Source organism: Poecile atricapillus, chromosome Z (genome assembly GCF_030490865.1).
Source record: "Poecile atricapillus isolate bPoeAtr1 chromosome Z, bPoeAtr1.hap1, whole genome shotgun sequence".
Lineage (NCBI taxonomy): Eukaryota > Metazoa > Chordata > Aves > Passeriformes > Paridae > Poecile > Poecile atricapillus.
In genome coordinates, this window is record NC_081289.1 from 61668410 (window position 1) to 61692244 (window position 23835).

Consider the following 23835-nt stretch of genomic DNA (forward strand, 5'->3'; position numbering starts at 1 on the left):
ACACAGCTGGGAAGTGGTGCTTGGGGCATGCTCATACAGGGATGCCCCAGCAGCTGGAACTTTTTCAGGGCACACCAGCCCCGGTGAAGAAGGAGATGAAAGATGCAAAGACAGGGGCAGGTTTGGTTTGGGAGTTCTACTTGGTGGCAGGATGCTGGATTGTCTTTTATAGCCATGGCTGCGTTTTGTCTTCCCAACAGAAGTTTTGTGTTGGCAAGTTTCACTTTTCTCCAGGTAAATAGGAAGAGGAAGGATGCCACAATGCCATAACCAACCTCTCTTGGACTCATACTGAGGCTCCCCTGTATAAGTTTTTTGCATCGATGCTGACATTACCTGGTTTTCTTCACTACAGCTTAAGATGCATTTAATGTCATGTCTTTGACAAAATTTATAGCACCTGACATCAGGCATTTCTCAGAGGCATCTTCATTAGGATTCTGACTATGTTTTAAGTTAATGAAATCAAACAAGAACCTCCAGAAAAAGAGCTAGATCTCTGCAAACAGCCCTGCTGAATATACTTAGAATTGAGCTGTTTTTATTTGAATACTACAATATTTTAGCTGATAGCATTCTGATTATATTTTACACCAAGTGTGAATATGTTTTCATGGTCTACTCTGAAAGCCTTTGTGAAGTGCTCCTCTGATTTCATTCCAGTTTCAGTGCCAAAACTTCCATCATGGGATTTTTTTTTCTACAACTAAATCAAAGCCAGGGTTTCCATTTAGTCTTTATATTTTTATTACATCTCTGTCCCTTTACTAAGGCTGGTTCTGGGTACACCAGTGAGCCCTGATGAGAGGGAGCACCAAGTAATGGACCAGTTTTTCTCTTGCAGCACTACCAGTCAGAGTTTGATGGGGAGGCATGAGGCTGGGGCTGGCCATCCTGTTACAGCTCAGTAAGTACAGATGCTACAGTTACTCAGGCCAATTTTGAAATTTTATCATGATTTACACACATCTCCAAGATTTTGTCAAAGCACTTCTTTTAGGAAAATGCTGTTGAGAAACACATGACAGTGAATCCTTATTCCCCACTCTCCTACCAGTGAGGGACCTACGAGTGATAAGAAACCTTTAAGTACAAAGAAAACATGCATGTTGTGATTGAGTCTGATTCAGGTCCTGAAAGGGGAAATCAACATCTGCTAATGAATAATGAGCATGGATATGTGTAACTAAAAAGAGCAGGCTAACTAAACAGGCGCTGCTTTACACCTAAGGAGTCAAGTCACTCATCATCTGAATTACAGCCTGAGTCACAGACTGAAATCTAGCTATAGAATGCTGTATTTTTACTGCTGTAGTTGTGTTTCTAGTATTCTGTGGAATCTTCAAAGTATAAGTTGTTGGGGTTTTTTAACTGCACCTTTTCTAACAAGTTGAGCCAAGTAAAGCTGAACAGATATAGCCTCCAAGGTACCCATTCCTTTTCAGAGTTTCAGGACAGAACTTGTTTAAAAGAAAAAGCCCTGTAAGGGAAGTCTTAATATAATGGGGAAGATACTGAAAGTTGTTTCAGGCAATACAAACAAAAAGTCCTGCAATTATTCAGAGAATTCAGAATTATTCTGTTTATTTATTAATGGCCACTCCATGGAGTCTGAGAGGGTTCTGACACTAAACTAGGGATTCATTGCAAATTAAAAGAAAATCTGAGGGACTCCTGATGGCAATCCTGGTCTCAATCCTGGTCTCATTTCCACCATTATAACTTGTAAATCAATGGAAATAAGTGGAATTAATTCAAATCTGTCTCTGTTCACAGAGTCAATTGAAATGCTCACTGTTCCTTTGTAGGATTGCTGGCAATGAGTGTATCAGGGCAGGAAGCACAATAAATTATTTCTCATGGCAGATTGGCATTTTACTGAATAATGTGCTGAAATATTAAGTTTTAGCATAGATTTGCAATATACTAGTTATATTTTTTTATGATTATTTTGCAGCAGGTGTGTTCATTACTGAAGCTCTTTAAAAAACTTATAAGTAAGGACAAAAGGGGTACAGGCAAAGGATAATTGAGTTTTCTCAATGTGTTGGGATTTAACTGATTTTGTCTGGAGAGTACCGCTGGCTATACAAAACAATTTAATCTTTCTTTGATCTTCTTTTATGTTCAGTGCTGATAAGACCCCAGCATGCACAGCATGACTGTGATGCTGGGTCCTGCCACCCAGCCCTTGGGGACCTTCTCCAGGGCCGCAGCAAGCAATTGACAGCCTCATCAACCTGTGGGATGAACAGCCCTCAGAAGTACTGCATTATAGGCTACCTAGAGGTTGGTTTGCTTTCTCTTTTAATAAACTGAACTCTTATTACTAACCATATTCTCACTCTTCCTACTAACCATACTCTTATCTGTACAGGGAATTTGCCCAGGCTAGGAAGCTCCTGTGGGAGTTACCTGAATAATTATCAGACAGTGCAACACTAAGTCTGGGGGAAGGCTGTGCCTCACTGCAACACATATGGAGGGTTTGGCAGCAAACAGCCCCTGCAGTGATGTATATCTTCTCAAGGGGGAGAAACATCCCTGAGATGCAGAGATTGAGCACAGGGGTTTCTGAAGGAGCTTTACTCCAAAAGTTCTCTTCCCACTCAGGCCCCAGAGGTGAAGCCCACAGTCTGTGTGTGTGAGTGCAGGGGGAGTGGGGTCCCAGAGGCTGCAGGACCTTCTCTGGAGGACATATCCATATGGTGTTGAGGCAGCTTGTTGAGAGAGTCACACCATACACTCTCCTCTCTTTTGATCTGAAATAAGGCCAGTGTTGCTGAAAGCAGAAAGCTGCCTCTGAAAAGGGAAGACCTAATTCTGTGGTTCAGGTTTTGGCCATGTGGCTGGGTCAGCAGATCCAAAATGTGGCTGACCAGAGGGTGCCTCTCATTCCCTGGCTGCAATGATGAGGGGGAACCACTAGGTATATGGAAGGTGTGCAGAAATGAGGATTCCCCTGTTGTACATCCTGGAGGACTTGGCCACACTGAGCTAATAAGTCATCACAAATAGAAATAGTTTCACTAAATAACAGCCTAGGCTGAAGAGGAAGTTAAAATACAGCTTAATTTACAAGCAATTGAAAATAATTACAGTTCATGACCTTCTAGCATAATGTTGTGACACATCTGCAGAGTAAAGTATGGACATGGAACCAAGAACTGTTCCAAGTTGCACATTGTATCAACAGTTTTCTGCAAAATGTCTCTCAAAATGTAAATATCTCTTTCCTTTGTTGAAATAGCCTGAATCTTCTTTATGGCCTTAAAGTTGGATGATTGCCTTTTACTCTTGGTTTCTAGGAGGAGATCAAAGAGCAATAAAAAATTAATATTTTCACTTGCCTGTACTTATCCTTTGAATTATGTAAATACAGACTCATGAAAAGAAGCAGCTGTTCTGAAATAATCCCTGTGATTTCTGCTTCAACATATCTTGACCCCTGGTGGTTATCTCCTGAAGAGGGTGAAAACTACAAACTCTGGTTCTTTGCAGAGCTTGGGGGAGAGAGATGATGCTCTGGCAATGTGTTCTGTTCTATCAGTTTGCCTTAAATGTGTTGTCACCTACAGTGCATCAGAGTCCCAATTCAATTTCAATTTGCTTTCTCACCAGCACATTTTGAATGCTTTGCTGGAGGCAGACCAGGAAGTTTTGCATCTTGCATCTTGTAGACCAAAGTTCTTCCTCTCCCAGTTCCCCGCCTGATGACCTGTGTCAGGCTTCATAAAAGCAAACCTTACTCATGAAAGTGGGTATTAGTCAACGTGCCAAGCTACTGAGAGCCAGGATTTAGCTGGGATTCAGACGGGGAAAAAAGTAGAATTCAACTACTTTGTGTTTGGAAAGAAGTGCTACAAATAATTTTTAGTCTTTAATATGTCTTACTGTTTTTAGAATATAGGTTAAGTGGGTTTTAGCTCAATGATTGGATTTACTAGTTACACATGTTTTGAAAGGAAAAGCCAGGTCACTCAGTGTTGAGGAGAATATAAAGCTGCACAATTCAGAGGCAAGTGGGATATGCCAGGCATGAACATGCACATACTTGTCTTTTGAAGCAGATTTTTATGGAGCAACCTTAAGTTGCTCCCATGTCTTATTTTATGTCTATATAAACCAGAGTGTGAGTGTGCACAGTCCTTCCAACTGCTTCAACAGACTGAGATCTCCTTACCAGAGCTTTGTGAAATGAGATGATAGAGCATTTTTTTTTTATTTCACTCTCATCTTCTAAAATGTGCATTCATGCACTTGTCAAGTGTAGCATAGAATGACTGAATATAATACATAATTACCATTTTTAAAATATATGAATTATACCATACCTGTAAATCTATATCTCTTCATTTATTTAAATACAAATAATTCCCAGATGATTTCATAATGCAAAGATGTAAAAACTATTCCCAATTCTTCTCTGTGGATCCTGAGTGTGCCAAGAGGATGAAGCACACAAGAGTGTACTTCTCTAACCATTTCCTTCTGGGTCGTTTTCAGCCTCCCAGCTATGAGCACTGAACTCATGTCTCCTTCTTCAGCTCCCTCTGGAGTGCTGTGTCATCCCTTCTTCCTGCCACATTCCCCAGCAGCTAGGCACACAGCTTGGGCATTATCTTCTGCTGTGGCTTATTCCCTCATCCTCCCACTCAGGCTCTGCCCAAATCTCCTCAAGTAGTCAGTCTGCCCAGTGTGTCCATCCGTGCACACCCTGCTGAATAGTTCCCTAGGGCCCTGCTAGCTGTGACGGCTGCTCAGGCTCTCCATATGGCCCAGCACATGTTATCCCAACCCAGCATGTTAACCTTGTCACCTCTTCTTGGTCTCCCACTCAATCTGCATTTTACCACCTTAAACAGGAGCTCCTTGCCCTATCAAAGCCTCTCATTCAGAACTGATATTTGTTAATCATTACTACCTTCGTCTTCTGCTTGTAGCATTTTCAGACAAGACCCTTGTATCCTATTGATTATCCTGTTTTTCCTCCTTTACATTGGTTTTAAACTTATCCAGTTTCCTTATGCTTCAAAAGACACTGACACAGTCAAGGTGGTGGTGTCATCCCAAAGCATCTACTTACCTTTTACCTGGTCTTACTGGGATCCCTTCTCCACAACTGAAAAAGTCTAATTTTTTTTTTTAAGTACCTGGGGAAGACCATGACCAACACTTTAATATGTACATGCTTCATGAATATGCTGGTTCTGTTGGGCTTGTGTATGGAAAGTCTGAGTGATTAAAAGCACAGGCATCCAAAGAAACAAGACAAGTTCAAGCCTTGCAATGGCATAAATATATGTACATCCACTTAATTTTTGGTGGAGAATCCAAATTAAGCTTTTATTCTGCTTATTTTGTTTTCTAGGCTGAAGAGAAGTGTTTTCTCTGTGATTCCAGATACCCATATAATCCCTATACCCAGCACAACAGTCACATGGTCGAAAATGTTATCACAACGTTTGAGCCCGAAAGGAAAAAGAAATGGTGGCAGTCAGAAAATGGTAAAGTTTCTTAGAGAAAATATTACTGCAAAATGTTACTGTGAGATTTCCTTACATAACTGGCTTTCACAAAGTTGTCTTCATGAAGAGATGAAAAAAAACTGCATTCTTTGATTAGGTAATACTGAGAGATTTAAACACATTTCTGTGTAGCAAGATAAGATTTCAGAAAGTCTGTTTTTCTATGGACAAGTTTTAAACTCAGAACCTCCAAGAGCTGTCCAGAGGACCTGTGGCAATGCTGGGTTATACATGAAAACCATATATTTTCCACAGGCTGTCTGCCCTGTCAGAAAATTTTCATTTGGGGCAAAATATACATTTGCTTACAGATGCAATGTAAAGACAGTGTGTAAAACACAAATACCCATTTAAAAAAATTATTTTAAAAGCACTAATATTTCAGGAAAAAATTAAATAAATCCTGGCTATCAGCTCCCTCATTCTGATACTCCCAAGTTCCTTTCCTTCAGGGCTGTTCCTGATGTTTTAATCCCCCAGCTTGTATTGATACCGGGGGTTGTCCTAACCCAGGTGCAGCACCTTGCACTTGGCCTTGACAAATCTCATCAGACTCCCATGGGCCCACATCTTGAGCTTTTCCAGGTCCCTCTGCATGGCCACTGATCCTTCACATGTGTCAACAGCACATAGGCTTTGTGCCCTCTGCAACTTGCTGAGGATGTGTGCAATCCCAGAACTGATGAAGATAGTACCCTTACAGCTTCTCTGGGAAGACATGCTAAGAGGAGTAACATTGACTGTCTTATTTGACATACAGTGATTACATGAAAAATATTTGAATGGCTGGAAATAAAGGCATAGAGAAATAAGATAGTATGTTATCTCTATTTTGAGTATCCAGCTGAAAATCCATTAGCCTTGTTTTTTTCATGGAGTTTAACAAGGATCTGTCACTGGCTTTGGACACCACTGCCAATAAACCTGTGGGCCAGCTATGAGAGGAGCTTTCTTTCTTCTTTCTATCTTTCTTCTGGGATGAGGTCTCATGCACAGCCTGGTCAGTGAGAGTCCTGACATGGTGCATGTAGATGTGCACAAAGGGGATATCAGCTGAGCTCCTGCAACTCTCTACAGAGAATGTGTGATTTCTGGAGTGGTTTTTTTTCCATATTTGTTTTTTTGGAAAGACGATGCCTGGCGCAGTAGCTCTTCATGACAAATTTCACATCTGGAATTATAGAAGGGTTTAACAGGTCTGTTTAGCATGAAGAAAACACCTCATTTTATTAGTTTTCTTTTTCTTTCTTAGAAATAAGTAAATTACATGAATGGATTTTAAAAAATAAACCTAACTGGATATAGAAACACACAAACCCAGAACCCTACCATGACCACCATTTACAGCCTGAATTATGTGAGCAGGACCTTCAGCCACCTCCTGCAGCCTCTGCTGGTACCATGCAGCATTGCTGGTACCAGTGCCAGGAAGGGAGCACATTGTATTGCCGCAGAGAGAGCAGTCCAGCTGCACTGGTTTGTGTACAGGGGAGGCCCTAAAGGGTCTAGCTGCTCTGCTGGAAAAGGCATCTCTAAATCCACAATGGGAAAACTGCCTTAGCAACCCCTTAAATGAACTGTGCACTTAATTTTCCTTCTTTTTTCAGGCATTGACCACGTCAGCATTAGATTGGACCTAGAAACTTTATTCCAGTTCAGCCATCTTATCCTGACCTTTAAGGTACATCTTTTACCAGAGCTTTTATGCAATGTTATATTCTAATTACTTAACCACAGGAATAAATAGTTTAGAGAGGCAATGAAAACTCCATCTTTAGAGGTTTGTAAGAACAGGTTAGATAAACACCTGTCAAGTACGGTTAAATTATAGTTGAACCTGCCTTAGGGTCAGAGAATAGAATGAACAGCTTCCTATTTGTGTGCCTTCTGGTCCTATTTTCTATAAATCCAAGAATTAAAACTGAAAAAATACTTTGCAAAATTAAACTCTAAAGATGTAGGACATATCTAAACTGCAGTTGTTCTTTCCATTTAGTTCAGCTCATGCGTATCTATTATGATCCAGATGATTACAATTTTTTTTTGTAAAAAATTCCTATATTGTTATGGTAAACTTCCTTACTTAGAAAGTAATCATATATCTATATGAAATGTTACCTTTCCCATTTGCTAGAGAGAGGTTCTAATGAGCTTTTTCAGAGACCCCTGTAACCATCATTGTACCTGTAACAAGCCTATAAGTTCTCAAATACAAAATTTTAGCATCCTTCAAAGGGGAATATCAATATAGCAACCCCTGAGGTGTCTCATTAATGCCTGCTTAGGGAATTCTTGAAATGTTTCTTGCAGACATTTCGGCCTGCAGCAATGCTGGTTGAGCGCTCTACTGATTTTGGTCAGACCTGGAAAGTGTTCAGATATTTTGCACATGATTGTGCTGTTTCTTTTCCCAACATCTCTTCTGGTCCAGCAAAAAGTGTTGGAGATGTTGTTTGTGATTCAAGATATTCAGACATCGAGCCCTCCACTGAAGGCGAGGTACTGTAAAGTGTCTGTTTGTATAAGTTCAAATCATATGTGGAACTGAAGGTCTCTTGTCTGTGTCTGTGTCTGCTAAAAGCAAAGGCCTGTTATTTGAGCCCTTTGGTGGCGGCTCATCCCATCTCTAGAGCTTTATTGATTTGTTTTGCAGGTTGTTTTAAAAGCTTTGGATCCCAGCTTTGAAATAGAAAATCCATATGTGCCATATATCCAAGGTATGGACCCTACATGTTTTGTCCAGAGACACTTTGCTGGTATTGTTCATTTTGTATGCTGAAAGGGCCAACAGCTCAGCTGGTGTTAAGTCAATGATGTTGAAAATTAGGTACCTAAAGATCTTAGGGAGATATTGTAGTAATAAATTAAATGGGCTAGCCTTGTTCTCTAACCCTGGGGGCAAACAGCAAAGCTCTGCAGAGCACATCCATGGAGCTAAACTGTCTTTCCCTCTGAATTCAGGCCCAATCCACACTGCTTTTTGAGAGTAGCCCCAGAGATGCACATGAACCCATGAAGACAGTGGCTGGGAAAATGCAGAGCCATACCAAGCAGGATGCTAACTCTTACATATTAACACTGTGTGCCAGGAGTGGGTCCCTGCACTGCTACTGTAGCCATTACTGGCCAATAGTGGATCATTTTCATTATTTCTTCACTACAGGAAAATTCTTGGATGACTGATTCACGCTGAAGATTTCATACTGTTCATTTTAGACTGAATTCTGGCTCCTGATTGCTCTCCTTTCCTTTCAGATCTCATTACACTGACTAACCTAAGGATCAATTTTACTAAACTGCACACCCTTGGAGATGCTCTGCTCGGGAGGAGGCACAGTGATCCCCTTGAGAAGTACTACTATGCCATCTATGAGATGGTTGTGCGGGGCAGCTGCTTTTGCAATGGCCATGCCAGCGAGTGTGATTCCATGCAGAACTTACGGGGAGATGTTTTCCATCAATCTGGGATGGTGTGTCCTTAATTCTGTCTCTAAAAGGGGAGGCTCGATTGTTATTTTGTAAGAGTAAGAGATGGAGGGAGAGAGCAGAAGGAATATCTCTGATAATCTTTGGATTGACCATTTGCAACTTCTAGTTGTTAAACGTTCCAATGCAGACTCTTCCTTTAAAACCCGGGGTTGGAATGCACAGAAACTGTCTTTGTTGGCACTACTGTGGTGTTTCAAAAGCAACTGGGACAAGACATGTTGATAATAGCAGCAAAATTCCAGAGCTGTAATGGCGCAAATGTAATGCAGTAAGTAGCCTATGGCATGTGCAGACTTGAATGGCCACTTGTTGGGTGCATTCCACACTCCAGCTGGGCCTGGAGGCTCTGCAGTGGGAGAGGAGGCATTGGCACAAAAAATAGCTGATAATGCAAAGCTAACCATGAAATAGATGATCTTTGAAAAATAGCATGAAATAATACATGAAAATGGGTTAAAAATTCCAGGAATGCGATTGCAAGTTCTTTCCCTCTGGGAACAAGAGTTTTTTTCTCCTGGAAAATATGCATCTCACTATGAACACATGTAGGGGTTCATAGTGAGATACATATGTAAAATGTTGAAGGCTCCTTTGAAATATCTGTAAGTATTTCTTTTCTAAATGTTGCTCAGCAGCTTTAAAACTATTTGGTTAACGTTTGCAGGTATTCACCAGACCTTTTACACAAATAATTGAAATTTATGTCAGCTGAGGGAGCCAAAGAGCTTAAAATTTTCCTGATCTTGCTGACATACCTTAAGCAGATCTCTCCTCTCCTCTCCTCTCCTCTCCTCTCCTCTCCTCTCCTCTCCTCTCCTCTCCTCTCCTCTCCTCTCCTCTCCTCTCCTCTCCTCTCCTCTCCTCTCCTCTCCTCTCCTCTCCTCTCCTCTCCTCTCCTCTCCTCTCCTCTCCTCTCCTCTCCTCTCCTCTCCTCTCCTCTCCTCTCCTCTCCTCTCCTCTCCTCTCCTCTCCTCTCCTCTCCTCTCCTCTCCTCTCCTCTCCTCTCCTCTCCTCTCCTCTCCTCTCCTCTCCTCTCCTCTCCTCTCCTCTCCTCTCCTCTCCTCTCCTCTCCTCTCCTCTCCTCTCCTCTCCTCTCCTCTCCTCTCCTCTCCTCTCCTCTCCTCTCCTCTCCTCTCCTCTCCTCTCCTCTCCTCTCCTCTCCTCTCCTCTCCTCTCCTCTCCTCTCCTCTCCTCTCCTCTCCTCTCCTCTCCTCTCCTCTCCTCTCCTCTCCTCTCCTCTCCTCTCCTCTCCTCTCCTCTCCTCTCCTCTCCTCTCCTCTCCTCTCCTCTCCTCTCCTCTCCTCTCCTCTCCTCTCCTCTTTCTCTCCTCTTTCTCTCCTCTCCTCTTTCTCTCCTCTTTCTCTCCTCTTTCTCTCTTTTGTCACCTTATCTCCTCTCTTTTCTCACCACATTACAGGTCCATGGGAGATGTATCTGCCACCATAACACTGAAGGTTTGTCTTGTGAAAGATGTAAAGATTTCTACAATGATGCTCCATGGAGGCCAGCTGAAGGGACACAAGATAATGCTTGCAAACGTAACTCAAACATTATATTTTCCTTTTTAATAGCGAGGAGTGGGTGTGACACAATCCTAGTCCAACCCATAATGGGATGGCCAGATTTCTGGGAGGGAGACTTTTTCATGCCTCATCCAGAAAAACAGATTCCTGCCTCTGTAGGTGCTGTGTTATCCTACAAGAGGAAGAGCTGTTCCATGTTCTTATTCCTTATACAGAGAAAAAGAATAAAACAATAGAGGAAAAAGAAACTAATGAAAAAAGATCATTCATTGGTTTGTACAGTGTTTTTCATGTGAGTGGAAGAATTTAGACAAGGCTAAATTGTTTATTTCCACAATAATGAGTAATATAGTATACACAAGAAAAATGTATTTGTCCATAACAAATATTCAACAAGAGATTTCTTCAGCAGGGCAGTGTTCCCCACTGCATATCAGGCACACTCGCCTGCATTTCCAAGTTTAAGATACAGTTCTGTCAGAAGACTCCAATTTTTCCCCTCCGGCTGTAACACACAAGGCCTAGGAATAATCTCGCTGGACACTGAAATCATACAGCTAACCAGTAACCCTGTGTTAGGTGTAGACAGCAATGTGGCCAGACCACAATATTTACATAGTGTGAAATACCCCACTGCTTGTTTTGGTTTCAGGTTGTAACTGCAACGGCCACTCCAGCAGATGCCACTTTGACATGGCTGTGTACCAGGCCAGTGGCGGGGTCAGTGGTGGCGTTTGTGAGGACTGTCAGGACAACACCACCGGCCAACACTGCGACAAGTGCAAACGTTCCTTTTACCAGGATCCGCTCAAAGTCATCTCAGATCCTCGGGCATGCCTCCGTAAGCTTCCCTTTTTAACTTCTGTAAGAAAGTCTCAAAACAGTGTTGTGCTGGTTCCCTTTCCTCTGAGCCCTATGGCCATCCCCATGCTTTAATGTCCACATGGTTGTAAAAATGTTACCAAACCTGTAACATCCAAACTGCCTTACCAAGTAGCTTCATGACAGCACTGTAAAAAGAGCAGCATATTCCAACTCCTTGCTAAACAGAGCTTAGAAATCCAGCGAAGCTATAATTTTTCTTGAACAAGGTCAATATAAATATGAATAGCAGTGGTGATGTTGCTTCTGTGACCTTCAGTGATTACAGAAGAGGCTCCAAAATGATGAGAGGAGTAAATAACTTTTGCTAGATGCCTTCCATATGCAAGAAAAGTAATCTTTCAGACATGAGAGCTCTTCTTCTGAAAGATTACCTAAATTCATTATTAACATAGGATGTGGAAAATGCTCTGAGGGTTATTTAATTGTAGCAATTGATTAGCATGCAAAGTCCTGAAGGAGCTGAGGGCAGATTACCAGCAGCTCTGTAATTGTGTTTCCATGCTTACATCTACATGTGCATTTTTTATGTGTCTCCTTGACCCTGCCTGTAGCATGCAACTGTGACCCAGAGGGTACCTTGCACGAAGGCGTGTGTGAGAGCCACACTGATCCCATGCTGGGGACGGTCGCGGGCCGGTGTCCTTGCAAGGAGAATGTGGAGGGCGCTCGCTGCGACAAGTGCAGGGCAAACTACCACGGGCTGAGCAGCAGCGACCCCCTGGGCTGCCAGCGTATGTAAACCACCTCTTCTAGTCTCCTTTCCAAAGCATTTTTTAAAGCATGGAGGTTAGTTGAATGCACAGATCCACACTGATGCTCTGCTTCAGTCAGAAAATACCCAGTTGCCTACTGTAATTTAACATCAACATAGTTCAAGGTTTCTAGTGCAGCATCCAAGACCGAAACAATGCAAAATCACTTACAGAATGCCTAATATAGCAGATCAGGCTTTGTTAATAGAAGAGTTTTTAAACACATAATTTAATTGAAAAGGGCTATTGAGATGACCAGAGCTTCTGCTTTGCCAAGAGAATTTCCAGCCAACCATTCCTCTGAGAAAGGCTTGGTGAAAGCACATGCCACCTCTACCCAGCTGCAGTCTGGGTTTATGAGCACATTATGCCCACACCAGGTGCTCAGCCACACACAAGGCCTTCAGTGCAGATCAGCTCATTTCACTTGGCAAACCACAACAGAGGCCTTCTGCTTCAACAGTGTCTCTGCTCCCCCCAGAGAGGGACCCATGAAGGAAATTGTCCATTTCCAAGGGCAGTCTGAGGGCTGGAGGGTGCCAGAGCACATTCATCTGCAGAGTGTCTGTGTGAAGGATGGAGACTGCCTGTCATGCTGATGTCATGCCACATCTAATGTAAATGCCAGTCCTGCTGCCATCACTGGGGCCTGCAGAGGTAACTGCACTTTTCCATCCTTGCAGCCTGCAACTGCAATCCTTTGGGCAGTTTGCCCTTTTCCATCTGTGATCCTGCCACGGGAGAGTGCCTCTGCCAGAGGTTCACCACAGGGCAACGCTGTGAAAAATGCCTCGTATGTACTCAGTTTCTGGTTTTGCTTCTGCATGTGGTTTTGGAGGTCTCACATCTTTTCATTGCCAAAAAAGTAAACAATTAGTCAAAATTTGAAATAATTTTATAGCTGTATGCTCCCATTTTACATTGACATGTCTGCTTCTCTTTCACTAATCCCAAACATTTGTGCAATCAAATTGCAGGGGGAGGAGCACTCCCAGGAAGGAAAGGAAATGCAAAATTATGTCCTTGATCCATCTTTGCTGTTTACAGAGCAATTTGCTTTTACAAGTGGGTAAATATCTGGCTCTTGTAGTGTCTGAGCACCCCTGCTATCCCATAAGAGAAGCGATCTCCCATGGCCAAGCACAGTAGTGCTCCAGAGCACTGTTCGTCCAGCAGAACCAGTTTTGTTTTGCTTTGCATACTTCAATATTTGCCATAAAAGAACCTTTCTTTTTATACCAGGCAGGATACTGGGGTCTTGGCAACAGCCTGTATGGCTGTTCTCCATGTGACTGTGATATTGGTGGATCCCAGAATAACTTGTAAGTTAAAGTTCTTCAAGTTCTTTCTTAGTTTTAATTTTTATAAACTCTTAGGCTAGATTCTCTGGTTAAGTTAATACAGTCACAGTACAGATAGGAAAATAGAATGTAGATGGAATTTCATCATATGCAAACAGTGTGAAGTTGGGTGGAGATCTTGGAAATTTATTTGTGGTAAGGGGACTTTCCTATTTCTTTTGAAGGCAACCTTAAATCAGGTTGAGCCAATATGTGTTTAATATGAAATACAAAATGTATGCCTTGAGAGAACCAGAGGCCCTAATATTATTAGAAATTAGAAGTAAGTTAGAGATGACATTTTTAGCTTAGCTTCCTACATCTACCTTAAACGCTAATTTTTTTTTTCCTGGCTCCTATTTCAAATGTATAATTTTAGAAGCAAGGCTGGTTTCAGTTGGGCTCCTCCAAAAATCTGTTGGGCAGTGGTCTTCACTACTGCTGTTAGACTTCAGTTAGAGGAGCACACAGTCCCATGCTGCAGAGCAGCTCCTTGTAAGCAGGTAAATCACCTGGTGTGTTAAATATGCTTGTAAATATATGAAAACATTCCATATCACATGAAAGGTCCTTCTGATCTCATGTCCTACCTCCATAATTGTGGGTGACAGATTGTTAAGGATAGTGATACAGTGATTCTTATAGAAAAAGATACAAGAAATTATACAGGAGTAGACAGTAACAGATGCTCAGGAAACAAAAGGATCAGTGCTTCAGGTATGGAACAGACACAGACAAAGCAGGTCATGGACTCTGAAGTAATGGAAAAGTAGCATTGAATAAATCCAGTATCAGAAACAGAGGAGGTGGGTGATTGGAAGAAGTTTAGTAATGGGGGTAATCCATCAATGGGAGATATTAAGCAAAGGTGGAACGAGGGTGGGTCTGAGCTGTCCTCATGCTGTGAGAGCCCAGCTGTGCCACACTGATGTCCTCCCTTTGCCAACTCCTCCCATAGGTGCTCCCTGATGGATGGTCAGTGCAAGTGTCTGCCCAACATTGTGAGCCGCCAGTGCAACGAGCCAGCTCCAGGATACTTCTTTCTACCCCTGGATTATTATATTTATGAAGCTGAGCATGCAAAGCCCCTTTCTGGCTCTGCACCCTTGGTAGGTTTTTGGTTTTTTAGGTATTGTACTGAGAGAGGATCATTGAGGTGGTGAGATGGGAGCTGAGGCTGAGGAGGAGAGCCCTTGCTTGGAGAGCAGCTCTTTAGCAGGAAAATGCAAAGCAAGTCCCTCGACCATCATCAGTTTGTCTTTGTTTTTTGTGGACATGACTATTCCATAACTGTGGCTGTTAAAGAAGGACAGTCAGTACAGCACAGTATGACCTGCAAAGCTGCTCTTGCTGCTTCTCAAGTGCAGGCTGGCCTAGCATGAATTAGAGAAATTAATTTAATTATTTAAATTAGAGGAAAGTGTTTGAGTTGCCAATAGTTCTCATGAAATGTTTTATTTCTGGGAATCTACAACATGGGAAGAATCAAATTACTTTCTGCTTCATTGGACTAATTCCTGCTGCCTTATATAAAGGCACTGATTATGGCCTAATTTCCTCAAGGATTTGGCATCCATCTGTAATGTTTTTAGAAAAATTAATTATTTTTTTCCCCCTTCAACATGGGGGTGGTTGTTCCCCATCCTGAGTGCAAGCCTGGAATGCATCCCTTCCTCTGTCTATGCTCTTGCTAACATTTTTTCTCTGGCATGTTGTACAGAAACTCTAGGTAAGGAATAATAAAAAAATGTTTATTTTCAGGTTGCATCTACAAATATTTATCTATAATCACATTCAGTAATTATCCTACAGTCCAGTAATTAAATGGAAAACAGATGTGTGGGGAATAGCTTATGAGGGAAAAGTGCAAGTTAATTTTAAGGAAGTGAGGGAAAAAGGTTTCCAGAAGCTGCTGGGCCTTAGTTTAGAGTTTCTCCCAGAAGATAATAGATCTTGTTTTAAGAATGTGGATTTTCATTTAGTTGCTTACCACTCTTCAACACTGTTGAGACAGTGCTGCTCCTCTTTTATTCCTACATAGGTTCAGCCAAGCGCTCTTCCAAGGTGTGACATCTACTTCCAGAGGAAAGGCTATGAGTTCATGATTGAAAATGGAAAGATTGTGTTAAACAGGAATAAGAAAAGAACTGTAAGAAAATCTGGACTGGAACAGGTAAATTAGTACTTGAGTAGTTACTTAAATTTACACCAAATAATAAAATTTTATTTTGTAACAAAGGGCAAGGAAATGCCTGAGCACATGGGATTCGCAATCTTAGACATTAAATTCCTGACACAAATCAATTTTTTGGTACACAGTTGTGTTGGACATTTTATTATTCATACTGACAGGCTTGCTCTGCTATATCCAGCACTTATGTAGACTCAAGCTCCATGAATTTTTGGAAGGGAAAAGTCCTTATGAAAGGTAATTTTTTTTTTTTTCTTGGTTGCAAGACATTTCCAAGAAGTTTACCAAGACATTAGCATGGTACCTCCTGCACTTAAATGCAGCCATTGTAAATATCAGTATTTATGTATCCAGCTTATAATGAAAGGCCCAGCCATGTATGAAATCAGGCTTACTCTGTTTAAGGTTTGCAATGTGAATGTTTGGAGATGCCAAATATTTAGAGGTGAGTGGATTGTTCTAGTCCCTGTTATTGCTGTTGCTGCAAAGTTATAGGAGGCTTTTCATTACATGTGACCCTAAATATCCTACATTTGGGAGTTCTTATATTGTTGACTATGAGCTTGTTCAGAAAATGAGACTGATGGCTAAAATAAGTAAAGAATGTAGCAAAAATATTTCGTTTCTTTTTTCCGAGTGTTCTTGTTTTTGTTTTTGTCATTTGACTCTGTGTGCTGTTGCAAATGTCAGTGTGTCTTTGCAGGGTGCGATGCAGTTTGGACAGGACTTGGATTTGGCGGTGGTGTTCCGGCAGCCCAGCGCTGGTCGGGCTGTCACATGGACAGGACATGGCTTCGCCCGCGTTCCCAGCGGAGCTGGGCTGAGATTTGCCATCAACAATGTTCCCTTTGCTATGGACTTTGATATCACAGTTCGTTATGAGCCTGAGGTACTTGTGAAGTCGTGTGTGTCTTGTGATGTTGTAAGGTGCAGGGTCTATTTTGTGAATAATAGGATGAGCAACTTGTCCTATTCTTTATAGCTAAAATTAATTTTTTTTCCTTTTCACCCAGTAACAAGTTGCCCTACCAACCAAGTAATATATCCTCCACTGACCTCCTTAACCCTTTCCACTCAAATATGAAAAATCAGCACTAAAGGTGTTTTCTAAGCATCAGCCAATATTTCATCTTCTGAATGTTTCTCTTTTGGCACCTTTACTTGAACTGGACTTTTACTCAAAAATCAAAATGGAAAATACATGGAAAATACAGTTCCTTTTAAACAAGCATCCTATATTCCTAGCTAGGACTTTTTGGGCAGTAAAATGTGCACAGGCAGGAGTGATCTGCATAGATATTTATCCAGGCCTTTTGCAGGCATCCTGCTTCCCAGTTGTTCCAGCTGGACTCTGAGATGTGTGAAAATTGTAGGAAAATAGCCAAATTACTATTTTTTGCCTGGAGAAGATTTCTCAATGATGATGACATGTCTAGGGAAATCTGTTAATCCACATCTGGTTAAACTCAGGTCCCCACCCATGTCTTCAAAAACACAGGCAAGTATTTTATTGGTACCAGGTTTTGTATATGCCTTACTCTTTTGCAATTCTCTGGGACAGTCCCACAACTCAGAATTTTCCTGCTGCCTATTGTATTCTATTCTCTGACTGTCACTCTGAGAGAAAACAGTCTCCCAGTATCTTAAAACATGGGAAGAATTTTTCAGTGGGCTGGTCTGAGGTAGCTTTTCCTGTCTAAGTGTTGAAGAGCTGGGTTTTAAATACATTTGTTACAAACTCTTTTATGTTTATTATTTCTTATTAGATGTGTGAGAAGGCAGCTAATGAAGGATATCTCCAGAATAACACTGTGCTAAGAAAAGAGACAACTCCAAGGACTCTAACAGAGCTGTTTCCATTTGAACCAGCTGAGGTCCCATTTCCGTCTCTGCTTTTCATTAGCCATTGCAAATACAATGAATTTTTCACAAATAACATAGTTTTTCAGTGCTGTAAAGAATAAAGAGAAAATCTGTTTTTTCACTGCAGTGTGCAATTATTCAGATGGCTTTCATTAACATTTGCAAAGAGAAAGCAGGTTTTTCAGATACAAAATATAGCCATAATTTTTGTCTTTTGTTTATAGTTCTTGGAAGACTGGCTTGCAAGTGTTGCCATCCAGCCTGCTGGTATCTTGTCAGGTCAACACTGCAAAAACAAGGTCCTTTCACGGGAGCCACATGAGTTGCCTCTCCCAGCTACAAAGAGGTCTGACTGTTGCTGTCTTTTTGTCTGTAGATCTTCCGTGTACAAATCATTTACTGAAGCACTGCAGAGCGGCACATGTGTGAGAGAGTGGGAATATCAGAAACACGTGTGTGGCCTTTTCTGTTGCTGGCACACCACAATACAACATAGGCCCTAATGAAGAGTCTGATGTCCCAGTCCTTAGTCTGGCAAAGGTTTGCCAAACCCAGGAGTACAGCCTGAGATCCAGCTGGGGTTGGTCGTTGCTCTGGTGAAGATCCAACTGCAGCTGCTTCAGTATAGAAAGGAAATATTGACTTAAAGTCACTGTCCTAGTCTATTTTCAAAACCAGCTTTTCAGCTTGGACCCGTGTAAAGAACAGAGAGAAGCTAAGAGGATGTGACAAATGTCTTGATCAAATAGGGGCAGGAAAGGATGAATATGAACAATGAGTTGCAAACCCCCTTGCTTGAAATAGTAAAACCTATAATTTTCAGTTTAATCTCCCCAGGTTTAAATTGTGCTTGGTGAATCATCCAGCAGAAGCCCTGAATCTTTCCCAAAGCCTGCAAGCATGGGGCTGGGTGTGCTTCTCACAGCAGAAGGGCTTGCTCAAGGCTGCAGGCATCAGTTTGCATGCACAGAGGGAAGGGAGAGCTCACAACATCCAGTAAACTTGCCTTGTCCTGACTCCTGGCTATAACTGTGCTTTATTTTTGCTAAACAGGATGGCAGTTCTGCAAACTCCAGTCTGCCTGGAGCCAGAAAGAGAATATTTTGTGGATGTGTATTTTTCTCATCTCTCTGCCTCTGACAAAAAGGCAAAATCATTCATTTTGATTGACTCAGTAAGTCACCAGTTCTGTCACCAGTCCCTTGAGGTTGTATTTATACACAGTGATGTTTTTTTTTACAGACTTGTTAGAAGTATTTTAAAATAATTTATAGTGTGTTTTAATAGAAATTCAGCTTCTGTTTATCTCCACTGACAGTGTTTGCATATTTTTGTATGGAAAGGGAGAATTGTATCTGGTTAAATTTTCATGGATCAATACAATGAGTCATACTTGTTTCATACATTGCATGTATCTCTATCTGTTGCTCATTGATTATGAACAGTCCATATATATGCTGATAAGATGCTGTGGCTATGGATATAAATTTGTGCAGCTTCTCATCACTGAAGTTTTGTTAAATATTTCTAATTTGTCAGGGTCACGGATATTTTTAAAGATGATATTGGAAAAGTGAAATTGGTTGTGTACTTCCTGGGAATCAGGTCCAGATATTTCTGAAGTTTCCATCAAGTTAGGAACTGGGTGTTAGTTTTGGGTCCTTCTCTTGAGAAAAATATTTTTAGGTCTGTTTCTCTAATTACTCCTGTAGAACTGGACTTTGCAAGGGTTGGCTATATTTGGACATAGAACCTTCAGCTGATTTTTCTCAGTACCACAGTATCACAGTAATCCAAGTAAAAATTTTGGCCAGATACTGCTTTTGGAGTCACTAACACAGCACAGCAAGACCAGTTCTGAGCATATATCAGAGGTCTTACTATAACTGGGTTTTTTTTTAAACACAGTCTCTCTTAACTGAAGAACTCAGGGAATGTTTAGACCTTCAGAATAAATATGAATTTAGATGACAGAATGGCACAATTGCAGATTTAGAAAACCAGTGCCATTGCAACCAGGCCTCTGTTGTTGCAATGGAAAGCACATTAAGAGAATTTGGGAAATTCTGGTTTTCAACATATCTAAGCAAAACTATTTTCTTTTCTCTCTTAATGACAAAGCTTGGACTTATTCCCAGAATCAGCTCCGTGGAGAATTTATGCAGTGAGAAGGATTTAGATGAGTACCAGAAGTATCACTGTATTGAAATTGCATCTGAAGTTGGGCCTCACGTGCTGCCCGAAGTGTGCGCACGGCTCATAGTGAGCTTGTCAGCCCGAATTCACAACGGCGCCGTCGGTAAGGACCAGCCTGCACAGGCAGCTCTTTTGGGCAGTTGCTGGTTTTCCCTTGAGTTTGTAGGATTTGCAGAGCTCTCAGCCCACGCTGATATAGAAGTGAAGCTGGTCAGCATGTGATATTCATGGATGCGTAGGTTATATCCAGCTGAACCCTGTATGTGCTGCAAACACAGGTGGCACAAATCTCAGAGTTCATCACTCCTAATAGGCTTCTTGGAGCAGCATTACAGGGACCACAGCAGTGATTTTGTGCCTTCTGAAAAGCATTTAAATGAGATGCCTTTACCATATCACCAAGGCATATTCCTACTTTACTTCAAAAAGGCAGAGAAGTTTTCTAAGCCCTTAGTGTAGATGCTGTAGGTCAGCTGAACACCTTGGTGAGATTCCAAACATGTTGGTATATAACTTGGTGTACTGGAAGAGATTCACCAAGAAAACCTTGATGATACTCCAGCAAGAAGGCAGGTGGGATTTGAAATTCCTAGGCAGCCTCCTGGACCCGCCATGGAAAGGTTAGCTGGGCTCAGTAGCTCAGGGAATTTCCCAGGTATTTGGCCAGGAGAAATGGAACTCCTCTGCACTTCCAGTAATGGGAGGGGCCTTTCTGGACAGCTTCGGTGCCAGCTTCTTTCAGGGAGCCTAGCAGCAATGCCTCCAAAGTGATAGCATCTGCTTGGATTGGGCGAGTTTTAGAAGGATTAGTGTCTCACACTTAAATCAGGTGAAGAGGTCACAAGCTGTGCACAGTGAACCCCTCATTTGGGCTTGGGCTGTGCTAACTCCCCATTGGCCTGATTCCTAAAGTGACAAGATTCTCCTGATGAAATGTGGCACTTTGGTTTTCTAGTGCTTTCCAGAGCATCCTGGGCCAACATTCCCTGTGGGTTAGCAGAGCATCTTCACTTAACAAGTTAGTCCAAGGTGTCCAGAAGAAAACAAACAGTACACAGATGCAGACTAAATACAGCTTGCAGGTTATGTCCAGTGCTCTAGCTAGATGCAGATTCATAGAAAACCTTTCTAGACTTCAGGATGTCTCTGTTTGCATCTACACTTTTCTACTCCCTTTCTGTCCTACCCCAAATGCATGCTGAAGTCAGTGACTTGAATGTGGCAACTGCAACACCAAGACTCGTGCTGGTGCCTGATATACCATCACCATTGATGCTACACCATCAAAAGATTTAAACTATAGCCATCATCAGGCTAGTGAACCCCTGAGAAGAATAATCAAGCTCTTTCCTACCTATTTTAAAGTGTGAAACCTGCAAGTTGATGAGAGCAGTAAAACTCCTTGACAACCAAACCTGTTTTGATTTTCTTTTCCCTCACCAGCATGTAAGTGCAATCCACAAGGGTCGCTGAATGCCAGCTGTAGTAAACTGGGGGGCCAGTGTCAGTGCAAAGCCAATGTTGTGGGACGCTGCTGTGACACCTGCTCTGCAGGCAGCTATGGCTTCGGCTTCCATGGCTGCTACGGTGAGTGCCTTGCAGCCAGCACTACTACCAGTACCACTAGCTGGCTCTTCACACATACCCCAGTTTTAGGGCTTTGAATCCCAGATTTTGTGAAGTAATATAAAAAACGTTTCTGTAACAAATTTTCCATCCCTGCTGCCTTTGAGCAAGGTCAGCGATGAGATGGGCTGGCAGGAACACTTTAAGGACGCAGCTTTGCTTTTGGTGTTTTCCAGCATGCGAGTGCCACCCGCAAGGCTCGCTGAGCACACTGTGTGACCAGGTGACAGGGCAGTGCTCCTGCCGCCGGGAGGTGGACGGCCAGCGCTGCAGCCGCTGCCTGGCTGGGTACTTTGGATTTCCCCACTGCCGTCCTTGCCCTTGTAATGGCCATGCGGAGCTGTGCGACCCTCTGACCGGAGAGTGCCTCAACTGCCGCGGGTTTACCGCTGGAAGCCACTGTGAAAGGTCAGTTGATGGGCAGTGCTGCAAAGCTCCACCAGACACTGGTGGTCTCCAAAATGCCTGTGTAGCTGGGTGCCTACAAATGCATCCATGACCTTAATAGGAAACACGTATCTAAACCAGGATGAAACTGGCCTTGGCTGCTGAATGTCAGGTATCTATTTCTTTGGCAAATGCATGTGGGAATGTATATTCCCAATGCACGTGGGTGGATTGCAGGCAGGGCAGGCACCCAGCATTGCAGCAGGCTACCTGCAAGAAGGCATTTGAGACATGGATTCCATGGCACCATGTACTTGGAGACATGCACAAAGCACTGTGTGTGGGATAAACTGACTCCTACCAGGTTACAAGTTGCCAGTTTCCAAATTTAAGATTCAGCACGAGGCTAGCCAAGAGGCTTAATATTGTGCTGAATACTCATTTTAATACCTGCAATTACCTCTAAGGAGTTTAAGTAAATATGACCTCTTTGCTGATCATATTAGTTCCGTATCACCAGTAAATTACTTTTCCCACATGTTCCAGTTCCATTCAGAACACTGCTCCTCTTTTTTGTTTTGTAGACTGGCAGCAGTATTGCAGTTCAACATGGACATTGAAATTAAGTTTGTTTAGTTTGGTTTGGCTGGACTGTACCTTGTCATTCATTTTTAAGAGGATTTCTTCATGAAACCTGTTGAGCTTTTTGGGCAGTGCTTTTAGACAATGCAGTCTTTGGCTGTTCTATTTGTAGATGGCAAACAGATTAAAAATGTGAAACTTAAACACTTTTTGCCCTGTGGCTTTGCAGGATCTCCAGACCCCAGGGGGAGGATAATTAGATAGACAAGTCTTTTAGCCTTGCCTGTATACATTTGGAGAACTGTGTTCCCATTTGTCATAGGAAAGTAAATCAAAGACTGAAGATGCTTCAGAAGCCTCTGCATTGCTTTTGCTTTTGCTGCAGGACTATGGGGGGTTTGGAGGCAGAGGCAGTGGTGGTGGGCAGGGTGTCTGAGCCCCCAGGGAGCCCTGAAAGCCCTCACCAGTTTGAGTAACAGCCCAGCCACCAGTGCCTTGAAAGAGCCATTACCCCAGGTTTGCAGAACACGTCAGACAGAGCAGGACTCAATACATATGTTGCATCTAAAATATGCAGTATTCTCTGACTACTCTTAAGGAATCATTGCTTTTTTTTGTCCTGTGCCAGCACCTTTTATTGTCATGCCAACCACTCTATGTGTGTGGAAATAGATGAATATATGTGCTAACAGGTAAATATACAGATTCTTTACATTTACAGATTCTTTAGCTGCCTATGCAGAGCATGTGTGACATGCCATATCATAATAATTTAGATTAAAATTGTTCCAGAGTAGGTGAAAATCTTTAAAAAACATTTACTGATAGGAAAACATACATCTTTTTGGTTTTGCTTTAGATTTTGAGAATGCAGCTCTGATTTTACATTTTAGAACACCTTTGAATCTTGATATATCTCTACCAATTGATGGAGATAACATTACAATGATCTGGAATACTAATTTCAAAATATACATATAAATTGAATCACCTGCATGAAACACCTGACAATTTTTCCTCCTTGTGTTGTCTGCTTTGGCAGGTGCATGGATGGCTATTATGGAAATCCTCTGGATGGAGAACCTTGCCACCCATGCATGTGCCCAGAGGCACCTACAAGCAATAGATATTTTGCACATTCCTGTTACCAGGACTCCCAGTCTGCACAGCTTGTCTGCAATTGTCTCGAGGGATATTCAGGTATGAAGCAAAATAAGGTTTCAATACTACTAAATTAATGTAAGAGAAAAAAAAGGTCATCCTCCACCTGTCATGTATTCAGAAATGATGATGAGGTAATGCTAATAAAACAGCTAAGAAGAGTTAGCACTCAAGTTTACTGAAATTATGTGGGTAAGTTCTGACAAGGAAGAATGGGAATTGTGCAGTTAGTGCTTTAAAAAGGGATTAATGTATGTGGATACAGTGAAGTCATTCATCATGTCACTCTGTGGAAATCTCCTCCTTTCCAGG

The 23835-nt window shown here is 42.1% G+C and overlaps 1 protein-coding gene across 1 annotated transcript in view; it reads left to right on the top strand.

The window, feature by feature from the left end:
• Positions 1-873: 873 nt before the first annotated feature.
• Positions 874-23835, top strand: part of LOC131572730 (laminin subunit beta-4-like) — a 41237-nt gene continuing 18275 nt past the window's right edge. The window contains exons 1-21 of the mRNA XM_058826037.1: positions 874-907; positions 2132-2289; positions 5372-5507; positions 7136-7209; positions 7839-8027; positions 8182-8245; positions 8784-8998; positions 10435-10555; positions 11193-11381; positions 11977-12156; positions 12861-12970; positions 13420-13499; positions 14476-14626; positions 15559-15690; positions 16412-16597; positions 17796-17917; positions 18625-18745; positions 19693-19870; positions 21211-21354; positions 21570-21801; positions 23405-23562. Of these exons, the coding sequence (XP_058682020.1) occupies positions 874-907; positions 2132-2289; positions 5372-5507; positions 7136-7209; positions 7839-8027; positions 8182-8245; positions 8784-8998; positions 10435-10555; positions 11193-11381; positions 11977-12156; positions 12861-12970; positions 13420-13499; positions 14476-14626; positions 15559-15690; positions 16412-16597; positions 17796-17917; positions 18625-18745; positions 19693-19870; positions 21211-21354; positions 21570-21801; positions 23405-23562 (2974 nt within the window). The remainder of the gene's footprint in view (positions 908-2131; positions 2290-5371; positions 5508-7135; positions 7210-7838; positions 8028-8181; positions 8246-8783; positions 8999-10434; positions 10556-11192; positions 11382-11976; positions 12157-12860; positions 12971-13419; positions 13500-14475; positions 14627-15558; positions 15691-16411; positions 16598-17795; positions 17918-18624; positions 18746-19692; positions 19871-21210; positions 21355-21569; positions 21802-23404; positions 23563-23835) is intronic.